The sequence below is a fragment of the Eschrichtius robustus genome, chromosome 9 (assembly GCF_028021215.1).
Source record: "Eschrichtius robustus isolate mEscRob2 chromosome 9, mEscRob2.pri, whole genome shotgun sequence".
NCBI lineage: Eukaryota > Metazoa > Chordata > Mammalia > Artiodactyla > Eschrichtiidae > Eschrichtius > Eschrichtius robustus.
In genome coordinates, this window is record NC_090832.1 from 52,274,707 (window position 1) to 52,295,440 (window position 20,734).

The 20,734-nt window shown below is 41.2% G+C and overlaps 1 protein-coding gene across 1 annotated transcript in view; it reads left to right on the forward strand.

Moving 5' to 3' along the window:
* Positions 1-1,175: 1,175 nt before the first annotated feature.
* The window catches only part of SEC63 (SEC63 homolog, protein translocation regulator), a 71,196-nt gene continuing 51,637 nt past the window's right edge, over positions 1,176-20,734 (forward strand). The window contains exon 1 of the mRNA XM_068551338.1: positions 1,176-1,400. Coding sequence (XP_068407439.1) covers positions 1,277-1,400 — 124 coding nt within the window. The 5' untranslated portion in view covers positions 1,176-1,276. The remainder of the gene's footprint in view (positions 1,401-20,734) is intronic.

The window sequence follows — 20,734 nt, forward strand, 5'->3', positions numbered from 1 at the left end:
ACCGTGGGGGTCATTCACGGATCAGGGCGCCAGCCCCCTTGGCTCCCAGCTTAGCTGACACCAGCCTCTGGGATCTCACAGCCGGCGAGGGCAGAGGCCGCGGAGAGCGACTGCTCCCCCAGCCGTCTCTCCTCGCAGTGCGGATTCCTGCCCCCACTCCGCACGCGAGGGCCGGCCGCTCTCAGGGAAATGCGAGGGTCGGCGACGAGGCGGTGGTCAGGGCACTGGCTTTGTGGCGTCAGCGTCATCTGGGTTTGAATCCCCAGACGTTTCCTTACTGTGCTTCACTTTAGGCAATCTCTCTCAGCCTCCATTTCCTCATCTGGAGAGCGGGCATGCTTTGATTCATTCCAAGGGGTTCGCCGACCATTGAATGATTTAAAGCAATGAAGGTCTTTGCCTACTGCCTGTGTCGAAGAAAATGCTATAAATATTATTAGCTCTCGGATAGGTAGGTCACCATCTCTACCGGCTTGGGGAATCTCCATCTGCAAAATGGGCGCAATGTAGATCGCAGTCTCTTAATAGCAAACGTTGCTTTGCCAAAAGACCCCTACAACCAAACCCCTCACCATCCCTCCCCACCGCCCTGCTCCCGCGCCCTATTCTGACGGACCAGTGTTTCCAAACTGGAGGAGCGGATCCGGAACTTAAGGAAACATTCTTATCAACCAGGGAAATTGAAAAGTGAGAGTGCAGGACAGGGTGGGTAGCGATGGGAGACAGGGGAGGCAAGGAAGCCTCACCTCTGCTTCGAATGCGTGCGACCGCGGTCGTAGTCAGGTGAACCACCCGCGCCCACTGCTCGGCCCGGAAGCCTCGGCTGGGACCCTGTAAACCGACCCTCAGGACCCGGAGCTCGACCCGGGGAAAGGAAACTGAGGAGGGAGGGGGAGGTACTTTAGGGGTAGGGGAGGGGCCTTCAGGGAGGGTCTACCAGAGCTTGAGGGGCGGAGCTGAGGCTAAGCGGGCAGGGCTAAGGGCGGGAGCTCGCAGAGTTCTTCGGCTGCGCGCCACGTCTCTCTCAGCGAGCTGGTTGGGGAGAGGCGAGGGGCGGAGGAGGAAAAAGCCGCTCGGGGAGGGAGCTATCTCTTCTCGCGAGAGCTGGGACCGCAGCGGCGGTGGCGGCGGCGTGTCCGTGAGAGTAGCGTGGGGGCGGGGAGGAGAGGCGGCGGCGTAGGAGCTACGCCACACGCGGCCGGGGCGCTGGGAGTCCGAAAGCAGAGCGGGGTCGTGGCGGCGGTGGTGAGAAGAGGGAGGCGGAGGAGGGGGTGCCATGGCGGGGCAGCAGTTCCAGTACGATGACAGCGGGAACACCTTCTTCTACTTCCTCACCTCCTTCGTGGGGCTCATCGTGATCCCGGCCACATACTACCTCTGGCCCCGAGATCAGAATGCCGGTGAGTCCCGCCGGCAGCAGCCGGTGGACACGCGCAGGCTCCGCCGGCCCCTCCGGGCCGCGCCGCTCCCACCCTCTCCGGCCCAGCCCGGCGCGCCCGGGGTGATACCGCACGCGCGGCCGGGCCTCGAGTCCAGGCGTCCGCGGCCGGCGGGGCCCGGGCTCGGCGGTGTTTCCCTCTGTGCTTCTCCGGGTTCCTCTCCACCCCCTTCATTGTCCTCCTCGGGAGTTTCGCTTTGCACCCTGTCCCCCATTGTTCTGGACGCTGCTTGCGGCATCGTTTTGCCTCTTTGTCTTCTCTGCCTCCTGTGTTATTGGGTATTTTTCTTTACGGAGGGAGCAGGGTGGGATAGGGAGGATGGGAATTGGGAGGTGAGAGAAGAGTTGGCCAAGGAGGAAGCCGAGCGTGCAGGCTCCACTCTGAGCCCCCAGGCCACGGTCTTCTTCCCCCCACAGCCCAGTTTCCCTGTTGCAGCGGTCGTTACAGATGTTTCGGGTACCGTCTGAGCTGGGTGGCAGGTATAGGACTCCAGCTGAGCTCGCCAACCGCCCCTCCCCCCGTGCCTTTCCCCCGTTGCTTTTTCATTTGTTCACTCACACTGGGGGAGGGGGGTGTGTTGGAAGCGATGCCGTTATTACCCTTAGGAAAAATTAGGCTTTTCTCTATTTCCGTTTCTTTGGAGTTTCCTGTTGTTTATGGCGGAAAAAGTGCAAGTATGAAGGAAGGATTAAGTCTTCTAGGTAGTCCAGTTGTGAGGTAGCTGGTCCGTTTGCTTTTAGTTCTCAATCTTCACATTAAACAACATCGGGTTAGAACACAGAATTATTTAGATTCTTTGCAAGGCATTTTATGTTTGGGTTTTGGATTCCGTTTGTTGCACTCTACTAGGATATATGGCAGGTGATATTCTTATAACTGATAGAACTGCAAGGCCTTAGTAGGTTGTTTGTGGTAGCGTTAACAGTAACAAGTAGCTTTTGAGTAAGAACATTTAGGGAAGGCTTTCTGTTTCACAAGAGCTATGCTAACTTGAATAAATAGATTCTCTCAAGTTGGGTGTGGTGGGAGTCTAGGTTGTCCAGGTGGTATACTGTACTTTGGGGACATTGTTACCAGTGAAGTATGGAATCACATCGGAACTTGTTATGCTTTAAGACTGATTCAGTGCTTTTAACTACTTACAGTTTCACAGGAAAACTAAATAAGCTTCAAAAATCAAATATTAAAATATCCTGTTGTGTTATTCAAAATTACTACTACAGATCCACATGCTTTATTCAAAACGCTTGAGGACAGGTATGCTACAGAGTTTTTCAAATTTTTGAAAGATAGTACCTACCCTAACAAGCCTTTAAGGGTCTAAAACAGCACCAATAATCAAACAAATTAATATCCCAACAGCAAAATATGACTAATTTTTTAAGTGAGTTGAATAAAGATTATAAGTAGCCTTCTATCAGTCCAAGTCACCAAATTATTTTCCTGCAAACATCTAGGCATGTAATTTTGAATTTCAGAGTTCTTATGGCAATATTGACTTTTCAGGGGTATCTTCTATATGAAAGCATAAAAAGATTTACTCAGCAATTGTACAACATTAAAGTTGAGTTTAATCTTTGTTTAGCTTTTTTAAAAGATGACACATTTGGGGGCTTTCAGTTTCAAGGTTGACAGTTGTTTCAGTGTTGCTCTTTTGGAATTGTTGGGCTCTTGAGTCCATCAGAAAGCATGGCACCATTTCAGATTGGAAAATATAAGGTTTGACAAATAGAAATAGCTTGGTCATTGGCATATTTGACGTGTTAATTGAAGTTACTCTGTTATCCAAAACATTATCATTGGAATCCTTTTGCCTTGATTTTTGTCTAATCTGTTGGGCTAAGTGCCCTTATAATTAATACCCCTTTTAGTAGTTGAAGGGTCCTATTTATCTTACTCTCTTGGTTGTTTGCAAATTGGCTGAATAAGATGACTGAATACTTTTTCAGACCTTTATGGGCAAAAGCTCTGTGTGAAGTAGTAATATGGAGGGTTTGGATTTCCTTAGAATAGTGGTTCTTAAACCTGACTACTCATTAGAATCACTTGGGGGACCTTTTAAAAACTTAGACCCATCACCAGATATTGTGATTTAATTGGTCTGGAGTGGGTGCTATGTATTGGTTTTTTAAAAAGTCCCTATGTGATTGTAAATTGTAACTAGGTTTGAGTAGTGTTGCTAAGGTAGGTAGTGGTCTTTTGTTGGAGTTGTCATTTTGGGAGGTGGTGTATTTCTTTTGATATGTGCACTTTCCTGAAAACAAAAAAACCTCTAATGTCTTAGCTTTTTTATTTTACAAAGCTAATAAGTACTTACTGTAGAATAGGGCTGTAAAGTTCTTGTAGTTGAAAGTAGAATATTTTTGTTAAAGCAACTTTAATAGGTTTATAATGATATTTGAACAAGAGAAAATAACTGTTTCTAATTATTAGAAATTCAAATAATCCAGAGAGGGCTTTTATTCTTTCCATAGGTTAAGGATTATAGATCCTTTGATTGAGATAAAATACATCACTGCTTTTCCCAGATTTTGGAGGTTTTTTTTTTTGACTCCTTGATCTTACTTTTTCAAAACTGCCTAGTTTTGAAACCTGGATCTGCCAATTACTGTGTTATCTTAGGCAGGTGATTTAATTTCTATGTTTTAGTTTACTCATTTGTGAACTAGAGACAGTAGTTATCTGTTTTATAGAATTAAATTAATAAAATAGATATATGTAAAATGTTTAGAACAGTGTCTGGCACATATGGGGGCTCTTAGCTCCTGTTGTTTTTGCTGGTTACTTAGACTTTCTGGAACAATTTGATTTGGTACACTTATGTACTCAGATTTTTTCCCCCATTGTTTGAAAGGATTAATGAAACTTTTTTTAAAAAGTTACATTCCTTTATTCTTCTTTGCTTGCTCCCTCTCAAATAGTGTACAAGTGATTTAGCTCTCTGACTTGGGAATGTGAGTAGGAGTTCACTTTTAGTGCTTAGTAGTGAAGTAAAAAACGCTGTATTTGAAGTTAGAAGTTTTGGTTTTAAGTTCCAGCCTAGTCCCTGTTTAGTTGTTTCTGAACTCTCATCCTCATTTTCTAGGGGTGATAATAATAACCTGCCCTACCTACCCAAGAAGTGGTTATGAGAAGCAAAGAAATAAATGCATATAAACATGCTTGCTTGTAAAACTAAATGTACTGTAGAAATTTCTTCATTTTGCAAGTATTTATAGAGCATAATACTTTGTGCTAGATGCTGCTCCTAGGTGATGGATCAGGTTTTTTTTTTTATATTTATTTTTTTATTTTTGGCAGCGTTGGGTCTTCGTTGCTGCACGTGGGCTTTCTCTAGTTGTGGCGAGCGGGGGCTACTCTTCGTTGCAGTGCGTGGGCTTCTCACTGTGGTGGCCTCTCTTGTTGTGGAGCACAGGCTCTAGGCACACGAGCTTCAGTAGTTGCAGCACGCAGGCTCAGTAGTTGTGGCTCGCGGGCTCTAGAGCACAGGCTTGGTAGCTGTGGCTCACAGGTCTTAGTTGCTCCGTGGTATGTGGGATTTTCCTGGACCAGGGATTGAACCTGTGTCCCTTGCATTGGCAGGCGGATTCTCAACCACTGCTCCACGAGGGAAGGCCGATGGATCAGGTATTTAAGGGCTTATAGCTTTTTTCTTAGTAAGTTGCATATACTAAATGCAGAAAAGATCAAAGGAACAGAACAAAAACTGCTTGTAATTCCATCACCCAAATCACCCAGAAGTGATTAAACATTTTGGTGTGTGCATCCCCTTGGGATGACTTTAGACATAGTCCCTTTTCTTGTGGGGGGGAGACCCCACATCCTCCTCCAGTCTTAGACAGATAATTGTGATCCTCACCTCAGCTTTGCTGCTGTTCATTGAATGTTGACTAGCCTCAGAGATGGGTAGTGCTGAGTGCACTCACTATAGCACTTTAAACTAGACTCAAGTGTTATCCCAATTTTATTAATGAGAAAATTGAGCCCTAGAGGAGGTAACCAACTTGTCTAAAGCTGTATTGCTACTAGGTGGAAGATTGAGTGTTGGACCCAAATCCATCTTATGCCAAAGCTTCTCTTGTTAGCCACTACCTTATACTCTCTCCTGTAATTACTATAACACATTATAATAAGTATTAAAATGATAAGTGGAAAGTGCTGTGGGAGCACAGAGGAAGGAGAGAATAATTCTGTTTGGGGATTTGGGTGTTTTTTTTTTGTTTTTTTTTTAATCTTTTATTTATTATTTATTTTTGGCTGTGTTGGGTCTTCGTTTCTGTGCGAGGGCTTTCTCTAGTTGTGGCAAGCGGGGGCCACTCTTCATCGCGGTGCGCGGGCCTCTCACTGTCGCGGCCTCTCTTGTTGCGGAGCACAGGCTCCAGATGCGCAGGCTCAGTAGTTGTGGCTCACGGGCCTAGTTGCTCCGCGGCATGTGGGATCTTCCCAGACCAGGGCTCGAACCCGTGTCCCCTGCATTAGCAGGCGGATTCTCAACCACTGCGCCACCAGGGAAGCCCGGGATTTGGGTGTTTAATGTAGAGGAGTTGATTTGAGATAGGTCTTAAAAGGTAAATGGGAGAAGTGCGTTCCAGATGTAGGGGAAAGCATATGCAAAAGCGTGGAGATGTTCAGTAAGTGGTAAAGATTTAATGTGGGGCTTCCCTGGTGGCGCAGTGGTTGAGAAGCTGCCTGTCAATGTAGGGGACACGGGTTCGAGCCCTGGTCTGGGAAGATCCCACATGCCGCGGAGCGGCTGGGCCCGTGAGCCACAATTACTGAGCCTGCGCGTCTGCAGCCTGTGCTCCGCAACAGGGGAGCCTGCGATAGTGAGAGGCCCGCGCACCGCGATGAAGAGTGGCCCCCGCTTGCCACAACTAGAGAAAGCCCTCGCACAGAAACGAAGACCCAACACAGCCATAAATAAATAAATAAATAAATAAAGAGTTCTCATCACAAAGGAAAAAACTTTAAAAAAAAAAAAAGATTTAATGTGATTGGCACTTAGGAGCAAATCAACCATTTTATACTTTATCCTATAAGTTATTGGATAAATAATGGAGGTTTTTAAGTAGGGTAATTTACATGGTCAGTTTTGCTTTTGTGGAGCGTTTAGTGGAGAATGGTTTGGTGGGAGGTGGTGGTGTCTGGGCGGGTAGAAACTAGATGGAGAAGGAGTCCATTTCAGAGGCTTATTAGTCCTTTGAGATGTCAGCATATAGGGGAATGAGCAGGTTAGAAAGAGAATTGTAAGATAGCATGGGCTGTTTGTGGAATATATGTACCGTGGAGGGAAAGAGAGAGTGGAGTGCAGATTTTGAATTTTCACTCATTTCTGTTTTGTTTCTCTTCCTCTTAAAAGCTGTTTGGTGACTCGTCCAATAATAACATACTAACTTTTATCAGTTTTAGGGTTGGGTGCAGGGAAAAGGATGGGGATGAACATTTTTATTTAAAATGAAATGTTGGCTTTATCTATTGATTTATCTAGATAATTTCTAATTACAGTAGAGTTATCTCAATCTGTTGTTGAGTGGATTTTTTAACAGAAAAAACTGGCTAGTTATCAGTTTTGTGTTCAAAGGAGTATATTTTTTGAATGTTCTTATTGCAGTTAGAACATACAGTCTTCCTAAGATTTTAGATTTTGAAGGGGTATTAGAGATCTGAGAAGTTTGAGTCATTTTAAAGTAGTCATTCCCTCTGTGTTCTGTCTGGACAGAAAAGGTATCAGACGTGAGCATGTACACATTTAAGTCTCACGTCATAGAGGAAACTTGGCAGTATGAATTATAGTACAACATTTAGGTTTTATAAATGCGGTGACAGACATTGGATTAGTAAATGCATTTATAAAATTGTTTTTAAAGGTCATCTTGCATTCTTGCTTGATCTTGGAGAACCTGAAAGACAAAGATAGGCTTACTTTCATATAAAATAAAATTTTCAGATGTTCACTCCCTTACTTATACTTTACAGGTCATAACAAATATATCCATATTGTACTCAGACTTCCTTTTAAAAAAAGTCCCATTACCAGACTCTGTTGATGACAAATGTTGTTACACCATCTCACCGTCACATTGTTTGTTGAAAGGCGTTATTGTTCATTCTCTTAATAAGTGAAACCAAGTCCCCCTAAACCCCGAGTTCCTCTGCCGAGTTTATGATTAACCTCTCTATTCAAAACGTTATTCCCTTTCTTGTCCCGTAACTGTTCCCCTCAAGATTGAGGAGTATCAAAGGAAAGGGGGATTGAAACCAAGCAGGACCCTGCCAGGTACAAAAGCCCCTCCGTGTCCCCCATTTCTTGTTTGTAGAAAAAGACTTTAGTCTCCTAGGCCTTCCTTGAGTTCCAAAGAGTAGGCATAGGTAGTTACTAAGTAGGGAAGTGAGGGAATGCAGAAACAAAGGAAAAGCAGTTAAACAAGAAAAGTAATGACAATAGTTCAGGGATAAAACAGAGTCCTAGTTCCTCCTCAAGGGATATACAGAACTATCTGAAGGATCTCTTGGAGTTGTTCTTCAGGAACTAAGACCTACCCCCCCCCCCCCCCCCCCCCCCGCCCCACCCCAACCCTGTGGTGACTTTGGAAGGTTGATGATTGACATTCCTGAGACACCACCTTGTTACCTCACCACCAGCCAATCAGAAGAAAGCCATGTATCCTGCAGCCCTCACCCCCAGATGCTGCCTTTAAAAACCCTTGCCTGAAAACAGTCGGGGAGTTTGGGTCTTTTGAGCATGAGCTACCCTACTCCTTGCTTGGCACCTGCAGTAAATGCTGTACTTTCCTTCACCACACCCCAGCGTCAGTAAATTGGCTTTGCTGTGGCAGGTGAGCAAACCCAAACTTGGGTTTGGTAACATAAGGTGTTCCTTACATTTTGGAATTATATTTGTCAGTATGGATGAAGGAAATTTCTTGTGTAGATTCCAGATGTTTTTCACTTTAGATTTTTGCCTGTTTAGTTAAATCTAGTAGTTATTGATTGAGCATTCACTGTTTGCCTGTACTAGGAGCAGCAGACGGTACAAAGATGAATGCAGTGTAAATATAGTCTTTTGATAGCGTTTATAATCTGGATGGGGTGGGAGAATTAGGATTAGACAGATACACAAATTATTATATCCAAAACGCAACAAAGAAAGTGTAAGAGAAGTTAAAACAAGTGCTATGGAAGTTAGTTGGATAAAGTATTTGCATCTAGTTGGGGGTGGTAGTGGGCATCTAGAGATGAGGAAAGGCTCTTCAGAGTAAGTTGATTTTGACTGGACTGTTAAAGGATAAGAAAGATTTAATGGGTGGAATGGAGGGAGGAGGTGCAAAGAAGAAATCACATGAGCAAAAGTGTAGAGGCTGGAAAGCATGAAACATGTTTAAAGTACAGATCAAACCAGTTGCAGCAGAGTTCCCAGAGTGAAAAAGTGTGAGAAAAGGCCAGAAAACTTGATTAAGTCATATAGAAAACCTTATATGTTCAGCTGAAGAGTGTATATGTGATTTGGTTGACAGTGTGTCATTTTGAACATTTTAGAACACTTTTGCAACTGTGCTATATGCAAGTTAATGTAATAACATCTCATAGGATGAGACAGTATAGAGATTGAGAAGCAGACAAGAAATAATATGGGCCCAAACAATGGTGGTAGCAATAGGAAGGTAAGGGACATACTTGAGATATTACTTGATATATTACTTTTCTTTTAAAATTTTTATTGTGGTAGTATGTATATAAAACATAAAATTTGTAGTTTTAACCATTTTAAATGTACAGTTCATTAGCATTAATTACATTCACAATGTTATGCAACCATCATCTTTCCAAAATTTTTCGTCATCCCAAATAAAACTGTGTACCTATTGAGCAATAACTTCTCGTTCTCTCTTTCCTTCAGCCCCTGGTAAACCCCAAGCTACTTTTTGTCTCTGTAAATTTGCCTATTCTAGATATTTCATATAAGTGGAATCATACAATATTTGTCCTTTTGTGTTTAGCTTATTTCATTTAGCATAATGTTTTCTACATTCATCCATGTTGTAGCATGTATCAGAACTTCATTCTTTTTATGGCTGAATAATATTCCGTTGTACAGATATACCACATTTTTATTCACTCATCTGTTGATGAACACATGGGTTGTTTCTGTTCTTTGTCTTTTGTGAATAATGCTGCAGTGAACATTGGCATTCAGATGTCTGAGTTCTTATTTTCAGTTCTTTGGGGTATATTCCTAGGGGTGGAATCCAGTTGTCCAAATGGTATTTGTTGAAGAGACTGTTCATTTTTCATTGAATGAACAATAGCCTTTTCAAAAATCAGTTGGCTCTAGACACGTGGGTAGTCTCTATTTTTGTGGGATAATTTATTGAGCATAGTTTACCAGTGAGGACCTCTTAATTTTAGAATACCTCAAGGCTGAGTCCTTGACTTCTTTTCCATCCACACTTATTCCTTTGGTGATCTCATCTGGTCTCATGGCTTTAAATATCAGCTGTGTGACTCATAAAAACTTATATTTCCAGTCTAGAACTCTTTCCCTGAACTCCAGACTTCTGTATATGTAAGTTCCAGGTCCACATTTCCTTTTGCATATCTAATAGACATCTTAATATGCAAAATACTGATGTGATTTCTGTCTCCCCTCTCCCCAACCTTCTTGACCCATAGTCTTCTCCATCTCAGTTAATCACATCTGTTTCTTCAGCTGTTCTGGGAAGAAGCCTTAGAGTTATTCTTGGTTCATGTCTTTGTCTCATATGCCACTTCCAGACTTTTAGTGTGTCCTGTTGGCTCTACCTTCAAATTATTATATCTAGTCTGACCATTTCTTTTTGCTCCACCACCACCACCACCACCGTCCTGTTTTATTGCCTGGATTATCATTAGCCTTCTAACTAGTCGCATTGTTTCTACCCTTACTCCTTGCAGTCTTTTCTCAAAATAGTAGCAGAGTGATCCTTTTAGAACTGAAGCTGGCCCTGTCACTCTTGTGCTCAGAACCCTTTAAGCCTCTCCCATCTCAATCACAGTAGAAGCTAAAGTCATTAGAGTGGCTGTGAAGTCCTTCATGAGCTTTTTGACTTCATTTCTTATACTTTCTCTCTTGTTTCTTCCATTCCAGTCATACTAGCCGCTCTGCTGTTCTTAGGGCACATGAGGCACACTTCTTCTTTTGAACCTTTATAGTTGCTGCTCCCTATGCCTGGAATGCTTTTTCTCTAGATAGCCACATTATGACCTCCCCCATCTCCATTATGTCCTTGCTCAAACACCATCTTCTCAGTGTTGCCTTCTTTGAGCACCTTATTTAAAATTGTTAAGTATTTTTCTACCTTCAAAGAAGCTCTTCCCTTTTTCTGTTTTATTTCTCTTCATAACACTTATCATCTTCTAATATACTATATAGTTTACTTAATTTGTTTATTGCTTTCTCCTCCGCTAGAATATATGGTGTGTGAGAGCGGGGTTTTTGTTTTGTTTTCTGCTGTATCCTCAGTGTCCAGAAACATCCAGGCACATAGTAGGTACCCACCAATATTTATTTAATAAAGCTGTTCTCTACATTCTATACAAATATTTATGTAGTGCTTGCTGTATTCTTGGCAACTGGAAAGGGCAGGGCTGATTATGTATATGACAACAGTGTCTGCCTCCAAGAGTTCGAGTACAGATTAGTAAAAATTGGATTTAATACTGGCTGCTGAAGAATGGTGGTGCCATTCATGCCAGCTGCTGAAAAGAATGTATAGTCCTACTTCCTTTTTTAGAAGAGAGCTATAAAGATGTTAAAAATTTTAAATTTAGTAATTCCACTTCTGGGACAGTGTTCTAAGGATATAGTTCTAAATACTTGTAGGACCAAAGAAAGCTACTGTGATATTATTGTGACTTATAAAAATATATTTTGGTCATCTGAATGACCAGATATATGCTTCTTGTATATATTTGGCCTTTGTCCACAGTTCCTGCTCACAACTTCCAAAATCCTTGGAATTTCCTAAGTGTTAAGAGTGATACAGGTATCTTTTGTTATGTGAATGAGGTGACTTTTGGAAGCACTGAAAAGGGACTCTGCTGGTCACCAGGAGAACCAACCATGTGATTAGGGGGTTGGAACTTTCAGTCCTACCCCTGATCTCCAGGGATGGTAGAGGGGCTAGGGATTGAGCTCAGATGCCAGTGGCCAGTTATTTAATCAACCGTGCCTATATGAAGCCTCTATAAAACCCCAAAAGGATAGGGTTCGGAGAGGCTTCTGGGTTGGTGAACACATGGAGATTTTGGGAGAGAGGTGCACCCAGAGAGGGCATGGAAGCTCCTCGCCCTTTCCCCAAACCTTGCTCTATGCATCTGTTCCATTTGGCTTTTCCTCAGTTGTATCCTTTTATAGTAAACCGGTGATATAGTAAGTGAAATGTTTCTCTGAGTTCTGTGAGCCACTTTAGCAAATTAATCAAACCAAAGGAGGAGGTGATTGGAACCCCCCCAGTCTATAACCTGGGCTTGCGACTGGCATCTAAAGTAGGGGGGCATGGGTGTGCAGTCTTGTGGGACCGAGCCCTCAACCTGTGGAGTCTGATGCTAACTCTGGGTAGATAGTGTCAGAACTGAGTTGAATTTTCGGACACCTAGCTGGTATTCCAAGAATTACTCGTCGAAGGTGTGGGGACCCTCCCCACCCCCACGTTGGAAATTGAGTCTCAGAACACCCTATTTAAATGCCCGTAATATCAAAAAATCAGAAACAATTTGTATGTCGAATTATAGGATGGTAGGTATATTATGGTGTCAATTCATTTGGTTATCAGTAGTCATTAAATGATGTTTACATTGAGTTTCTAAACATGGGAGATATTTAGAAATTAAAAAATTAAAAATTACAGGTAATGTGATTTTAACACAAACTTTAGCTTTATGTGTTTGTGTCTGTCAGTTTGTACGCTGGTACATTATAGAGTGCTGCCCTTAAATTAGCATTTGTATGTCCTGCTTGTTCTTCTGTCTGAGAAACTATCTCTTGGGCATCTGCTGCACTGGGGAGAAGTAGTAGATGTCATCATTACTGCAGAAGTGTCCTTGAGGGCCTTGATTGAGGCAGCCCCGCAGCCCTCTGATTGAGGGAAGCACATTGCCCCTAGAAATTAGTTGCTGGAATTTCCTTGTTCTTAGAGAAGTCTTTCCTGAGTATGTACCCTCAACCTTGCCAACTTTCCTTTCTTCCTTCCTCCTTCCCAGATGTTCTCCGAAAGAGGACTACAAAGGAAACACATTAAAATATTATTATTGATTATTATCTGGGTGTCAGAATGGTGAATATTTTCTTCCTTCTGCTCTTATGTATATGCTGAGTTTACTGTATGAATTTGTATTAATGTCTGAAAGCTTATTCAAAGAATCTCTGGCTAGATTGGCTATGATGGAATGAGCCAATCATAGCCATAGAAGGAGGAAGACATTCTCTGTACCTCTTATGTCTGCAGGCCCTTTCAGCTCAGTGAATTGTTTTTACTTTGGGGTATGTAGTGTTTAAGGTCCCAGTGGGACATACATCCTTGTGTTTTTTGGGTTTTTTAAAATTAATTTATTTTATTTTTTATTTTTGGCTGCGTCGGGTCTTCATTGCTGCGTGCGGGCTTTCTCTAGCTGCGGTGAGCGGGGGCCACTCTTCGTTGCAGTGTGCGGGCTTCTCATTGCAGTGGCTTCTCTTGTTGCAGAGCACAGGCTGTAGGTGCACAGGCTTCAGTAGTTGTGGCTCGTGGGTTCTAGAGCACAGGCTCAGTAGTTGTGGCTCACGAGCTTAGTTGCTCCGCGGCATGTGGGATCTTCCCCGACCAGGGCTCGAACCCCTGTCCCCTGTATTGGCAGGCGGATTCTTAACCATTGCCCCACCAGGGAAGCCCCATCGTTGTGTTTTAAATTGCCATTTTTTTTTAAAAGCTAGTATTTCTTTACTGTAACAGTATTTGAGTTTCTCTATTTCTTTTTCTCTTGTTTTGTCTTAGAAATAATTAACCTTTGACTTGGGCTATGGATTATCACTTGGGATAAAGGTGAAAAGAAAAATAGAGTGGTAATGGTAGAGGATTGGATGAAGAGTAAGGTAGCTAACAGTAGCTGTGTTGTCGGCTGATGAGATGGCAGGGTAGAGAGGACCCTTTAGTAGGATCTTGGGTCATGTTTGAGAGTATGCTAAGGAGACATAGCATCCTTCTCAGAGACCCACTTGCAGCACACTATAATTCGTTTAGAATTCTCCACTATCTTGCATCTCTAGTTCAGTTTAAGAAATGTAACTTGAGGGACTTCCTTGGTGGTCCAGTGGTAAAGAATCTCCCCTGCAATGCAGGGGACGCGGGTTTGCGATCCCTGGTCGGGGAACTAAGATCCCACATGCTGCGGGGCAACTAAGCCTGCGCGCCACAACTACTGAGCTCGTGCACCTCAACTAGAGAGCCTGCGTGCTGCAAACTATATAGCCCACGAGCTGTGGAGCCTGTGCCACAACTAGAGAAGAGAAAACCTGCACGCCACAACTAGAGAGAAGCCCATGTGCCGAAGCAAAAGATCCTGCATGCTGCAATGAAGATCCTGCATGCTGCAACTAAGACCCGATGCAGCCAAAATAAATAAATAAATAAATAAATAAATAAATAAATAAAATCTGTTAAAAAAAAAAAAAAAAAGAAATGTAGCTTGAAATGAATCGTTCCTGCGGTTGAGACTCCCCTTCTTTCCTTAGTATTATCTTCTGGCTTAGAGACAAATGGCTCACAAAAACCCCTGTGTCCTACAGATATGAAGGATGGTTTGCTTTTCTTTTGGATCTTGACACTTCTATAGCAAATTGAGCTAAAACAAACAAAAGAGAACTGGTTTGCCATCCCCTCCCCCTCAAATTTATGTACTACATTGCCTTGTCCCACACTCTTTAATACTGAAGTCCTTGTGGCAGTTTTATTTGTAGTACTTTTTTTAAAATAAATTTTAATTGTTTTTTTCGTTTGTTTGTTTGTTTGTTTGTTTTGGGCCACGCCGCACGGCTTGCGGGATCTTAGTTCCTCCACCAGGGATTGAACCCGGGCCATGGCAGTGAAAGCACCGAGTCCTAACCACTGGACCGCCAGGGAATCCCTGGTCTGTAAACTTCTGTTTCAGAAGTTTAGAGGTGTCACCTAATCAGTTGTTTTTAGCTACTCCTTGTTCTTAAATATTTTGACTTGAATTTCTTCATATTACATTTTCTGCTTCGGAGATATAGTCCAGTCTGGTTAAGTTAATGAGAATAGGGATATAATATATTTTAGCTGCTTTTGAGAATTGTCAAGGCAATCTAACTATTCTCTGATTAGGAAAGACAGTTAAAGTGATTATGTGCACAGACCTATGAATTTAAACCTGGGCACAAGTCTCATCTGTATTCTTTAGTGGTTATTTGCAATTCCTTTGGTACCGTCTGTAACTTTGGGCAAGTTACTTAACCTCACTGAGCCTCAGGTTTTTTTGTTTTGTTTTGAAGTATAATCATCCATACATACATACGTACCCCCAGGGTGGTTGGGAGGTCTAAATGAGGTAATTAAAACATTCAACAAATATTTATTAAGCACCTACTATTTGCCAGGCATTATGTTAGGCAATGGAATATGGGAGTGAACAATATAGACAGGATCCCTGCTCTCTTGAAGCTTACATCTTAGTGTGGGGGAGACGATTGACATCTAAACAAACAAACAAACAAAATCAGATAGTGATAAATACTGTGTAGAGAAGTAGAATATTCAGAGAAAATCTTCCTGAGAAAGTTTCTTCAAGCTGAGGGACGAAAGGGAGCCAGCCATTCAAAGATCTGAATTGAGTGGAAAAGCCTGTTTCAGGCTGGGGAAACTGTGTACAAAGTCTTCAAGGGAAGAAAGAGTTGGACATATTCCAGGAACAAAGAAGACCAAAGTGGCAAGAGTGTGGCAGGTGAGGAGAAGAATCTGGGATAAAGTCAGAGAGGGAGCTGGGGTGCTGAAAATGTCTGTAAGCCTGGTACGAAGCTTGGATTTTATTTTAGGTGCAGTTGGAAGCTATTGAACGTTTCTAAGCAGAGAAGTTGACAAGGTCTCCTATTTCTTAATGAGGTGAAAAAAGTTTTTTGGCCAGCTTGGATATATATCCTTTTAAGGATGAAGTTGTATCTACTTAAAATATTTAAAAATCATATACTATAAAATATAGTACTTAAAAATACAGTTTTATCCCCTTACATTTCAGGAAACAATTATTTTCAAACTTCTCATGTATTCAACCTCAGTGTCTTTGTGATCACCAGAGCTATTTTATGAGTCATTTAACAATTTTTCAGAATGTATATGTTTCATCTGCGTTTGTGATACAGCACTTTTGGGCTCTGAATATGATACCATCACTGGAAATTTTATTCCAAGCCACAAGTGCAGCATTATATAACATTACGTGTTTGGTCATCCTGTAAGTATATATTTTTAATCTCCATAATGTAGCCACTTGCTAAATTTTTCAAGTGGTCTTTACAAAGGTTGCTTACAATGACAGCTTAACACTTGTAATTGTGAGATATACCCCCAGGGATAATTATGGAATATCTAAATATTTTTGCCTTCAGATGACCTCTGAGTGTGCTAAACTACTATTAATTGAGATTGTTGTGGGCTTTCTTCCTCCAGCTTTTTTTTGTTGTCTGGCTTTTTTCTTCTTTTAAAATAATGAAGCTCCCCAACCTCCCCCTCCCTCAAGGTGTTCATAAGTACTCAAATATATAGTGATTCTCTTTGCCTGAAGGATACTTGTAGGGGAATGGAAAAAGAGAATTGTTGCCTTATCACCTCTGTTTATTCTCCCAACCTTTCCTTTCTTCTCCCTGTGTCCCTGATCTTCAGGCCATATCATTCAGCTGCTTTCCATGACCCCTCTATAGCCATGTGTTTTGGTGTGTGTGTGTTTAATATTGTCTCCAGCGGGGAGGTGCTCTTGGCATCTAGTGGGTAGAGACCATAAAGCTGCCAAACATACTCTGATACACAAGGCAGCTCCCCACAACTGTTACCTAGTCCAAAATGTCCATAGTGCTGAGGCTGAAAAACCGTGCTCTATAGTACTCATTTCAGTACTCTAAAGGGAAAATAAAATTGAGGTGGGTAAGCATATGGTATAGTTGTATGCTGCTGTCCAGTCAAGCACCAGCTGAATCTGTTTGAACCACTTGGTTTGTATTGGTTTGCACTTATGTTGCACTTATATAATCCTTAGGCATTCCTGAGGATTATGAACTTTGGTGGTGGTGGGGTGGTTCCACTCTGATCCAAACATTTTCAGTTGCTTTCTGGGTTTCCTTCTCTGTTGCCAGGGTATGCATAGGGGGTAGGTGGCAACTGAACCCAAGTTTCTGAAATCCTTCCAATTTAGGTAATCTGTGATTGTGTGCACTGGGTGGTAGTGATGGTGAGTAGTGTGTAGTCAAGTGTCTTATCTATCCCAAATCCAAACAGTTCTGACCTGGCCTTGAGAATGACACACTATGGCTAACTATTCAGATTCAGGTTAAGAGCATAACAGAAGCTTTAGTTTCTCTTAGTCTGTTTTGAGATTAGGGTGACTAGGTAAGCTATAGTTTTGGTGGTCTGGAGCACTGAATTCCCAGTTTTTCATTTCCAAATTATCATTTTCATGCCTTTTCTATTTTGAAGTATTCTGGGAACCAAACTGCACTATTATAGTGAAATGTGTTTTCCTGTTTTTTTTAAGTAAAAGAACAAAATTGTCCCAACAACGAGTGAGCCAGTGTCATCACATTGAGGTGATATATTCTCAGCTAGCTGCAGAGAGACTTTGGGTAGCTAGACAACTGATGTATAATGTCTTCTAGACTTTTTAGAATATTGAATATAACCTTTTGATTCTTGGTACTATTTTCTTGGACCCCTTAGGGATTTAGGAATAGTTTTTAGGAGTCACTGAATTTTGGAAAGAAGTGTGGTACATTTTTTTCTTTTAAGTAAATTATGTTATCTCTATATCACTTAGCTTTATTAATTTTAGTAATCTATATTGCAAGGTATATTCTAAAATTTATTTCTCAGTGATTTTTATAATCCTCAAAATATCAAAATATATATTGATATATTTATTTGAACTGAAAAATGAAGTCAGACTCTTTTTGGACCAAGTTTGATTTGCCTAATTGGTTTGACAGTGAGGACTGCCTTTGTCAGTTAGGTTATGGAGCATGTTTTTTCTATAAATTGAATAACTGAAGATAATCTGCAACTTCCAAGTTTTGAAAAAATATACTTAAAGTAAAAGATAAAGCTATTTTACCTAACATTGTGCCGTATTGACAACAGTGTACTTTTTATTTTTAAAACTAAGTGTCAGTGTTTAGAATTTCAACTCTTTGAACATATGGGATATTTACAAGTTGCTTATAAGTGAAAGCGTAATGGATGTTTTACTCTTATTTTAGTAATTTATCAATTTGTAATATTTATGTTGCCTTGATAACACACACACACGTGCGTACACACACATACGTATAAAAGTAGCAGCAGAAATTTTAACACATAAAAAACCTTATGGATGTGTTAAACTTCACTGTGGTAAAATTACTGATGTCCTTTGGTCACGCATGCCAAAGCATTTGGAGGTGAAGTGTCTTGATGTCTGCAACTTACTCTAAAAAAAGGGGAGAGGGAGGGAAAGAAGGAACTAGAGATAAAGCCAAGAGTTGCAGAATGTTAATAGTTGGTGGATTTAGGTGAAGGGTATTGTTCATTGTAATATTCTTTCACCTTTTCTGAAGGCTTGAAAATTTTCAATATAAAAATTTGGGAAAAATAGTCACAGGGAATAAAACAAATTAATTTGAAGAAGTATGTGTCAGTATTACAAGAAATGACTTACCAGGATAAAAATATATTACATTAGGATAAAATTATGTGGGGGAAGTAGAATGAAGAGCTTGTTCATAAATTTCTGTAAATGGATGATGGTGGATATGAAATTGCTATTATGATTTTTAGATTTCATTGGTACATTTAAAAGCAGTGAAACTATTTTATTTTAAAATATCAACTTATGTCAGAAACAACATCTTTTGCAACTCTTCAAACTTACGATGAAAATTTTAGATGCCAAATTAGAACTCTACAAGAGGGTACATGATTTTTAAAAATTCTTTTGTGGTAAGCAGGCACACAGGTTTGAAGACCGGATCTGACTAACATTCTTTCAGCTCTTCAGGTTCTAGGAATATGGTGCTAAGGGTTCACTCAGTTATACTACAGACTGACAGATCATTCTGCATGACGGGTGGATATGACTGTTTTAGCAAAGGCACTGTATAGCTTATGAAGCATAACCATAATAACCTGCCCCCAAGCCTGAACTGCTCCCGTGGACATATAAACTTCATGATTGCTGAGAGCAATCATCATATGTTGCTATTTTTTGTTAAATCACAGAATTGTTTTATGACCTTGTAATTTCCCTTTTCTATAAATGTGAATAATTTCTTTAAAAACTATAAGTTAATGATATTACTTAGGTAATTTTTGCTAGCCATGAAACTAGTAATTCTATAAACTAGAAGTTGATAAATGAATTTCTTTTTATTCTAAGTGTCTTTAAAAAACTCTCAAAGTACTTTACTTTTTTCTTCTTTTCCATTATGGTTTATTACAGGATATTACATATAGTGCCCTGTGCTACACAGTAGGACCTTGTTGTTTTTTCTATATATAATGGTTTGCATCTGCTAGTCCCAAACTCCCAATCCATTCCTCCTTGTGGAAGGACTTTACTTTTGATAGTTACTTTGACTTGAGGTCATTAGTATAGAATTTTGGAATGTGTACTATGAATATTGGGTGGTGCTGGATGTCACTGTGTTACTGTGTAAACTATACCCCATAGTACTTACTGATTATTTAAATATTCTACTAAAAGGTTAAGATATAAATTTTGGATTGGAAGAGTGAGGCATACAAGGTGCATGTACACATTGTGCAAGACTTTGGGGGCTGAAAACCATGTGTACTTTCTCTTGGACAGAAACATTGGGAGAATATCATTCCTTTGAATATATCAAGCCATCTGGTTAATAAAGAGACTTCAGCATGTTCTTATAACATGTTTCCTTGGTTTCATACTTAAAATGGGAGACTGTGGAGGCTTAATTTAATGAGATCCAGATTAAAAAATCACCAGTGGTGTTTTCAAAAGTGTCCATAATTTAACTGTGAAAATCAGAAAATTAACATTACTACCATTTCATTTTCAGACCTATTCAAGTTTTGTCACTTGTCTCAATGATGTCCTCTATAGCAGATGATCCATTTCAGAATCACACATCACATTTAGTTGACATGTTTCTTTAGTCTCCTTCAGTCTGGAACAGTTCTTTAGTTTTTCCTTGACTTTAAAGATCATAGGCCAGGGCTTCCCTGGTGGCGCAGTGGTTGAGAATCTGCCTGCTAATGCAGGGGACACGGGTTCGAGCCCTGGTCTGGGAAGATCCCACATGCCGTGGAGCAACTGGGCCCGTGAGCCACAACTGCTGAGCCTGCGCGTCTGGAGCCTGTGCCCTGCTACGGGAGGGGCCGTGATAGTGAGAGGCCCGCGCACCGCGATGAAGAGTGGCCCCCGCACCACGATGAAGAGTGGCCCCCGCTTGCCGCAACTAGAGAAAGCCCTCGCACGAAACGAAGACCCAACACAGCTAAAAAATAAATAAATAAATAAATAAATAAATAAATAGAGTAGCTATTAATTTAAAAAAAAAAAAAAAGATCTTAGGCCAATTATTTTGTAGAATGGACCTGAATTTTGGTTGTCTGGTATTTTCTCATTATTAGATTCAGGTTATGTATCTTAGAGAAGAATTTCACAAAACTGATTCTGTGTTCTTCTCATTGCATTCTGTTAGATGGTATATGATTGCATTTTGTCTCATTGCTGGTGATGTTCACTGATCACCTGGAAAGATGGTGTCCACCAGATTTTTTGTATTAGTTTCCTATCATTGCTGTAACAAACCACAACCTTAGTGGCTTAATATTACACAAATTTATAGTTTTGGAGGCCAGACTTCCAAGGGCGGTTTTACTGGGCTAGTGATTGTGTTGGCAGGGCAGGTTCTTTCTGCAGGGTTTAGAATAGAATCCTTGCCTTTTCCAGCTTCTGGAGACAGCCTGTATTCTTTGGTTTGTGGCCTCTCCTTCCATCTTCAAAGAACATCGCTCCAACCTCTGCTCGCATTGTTACATCATCTTCTC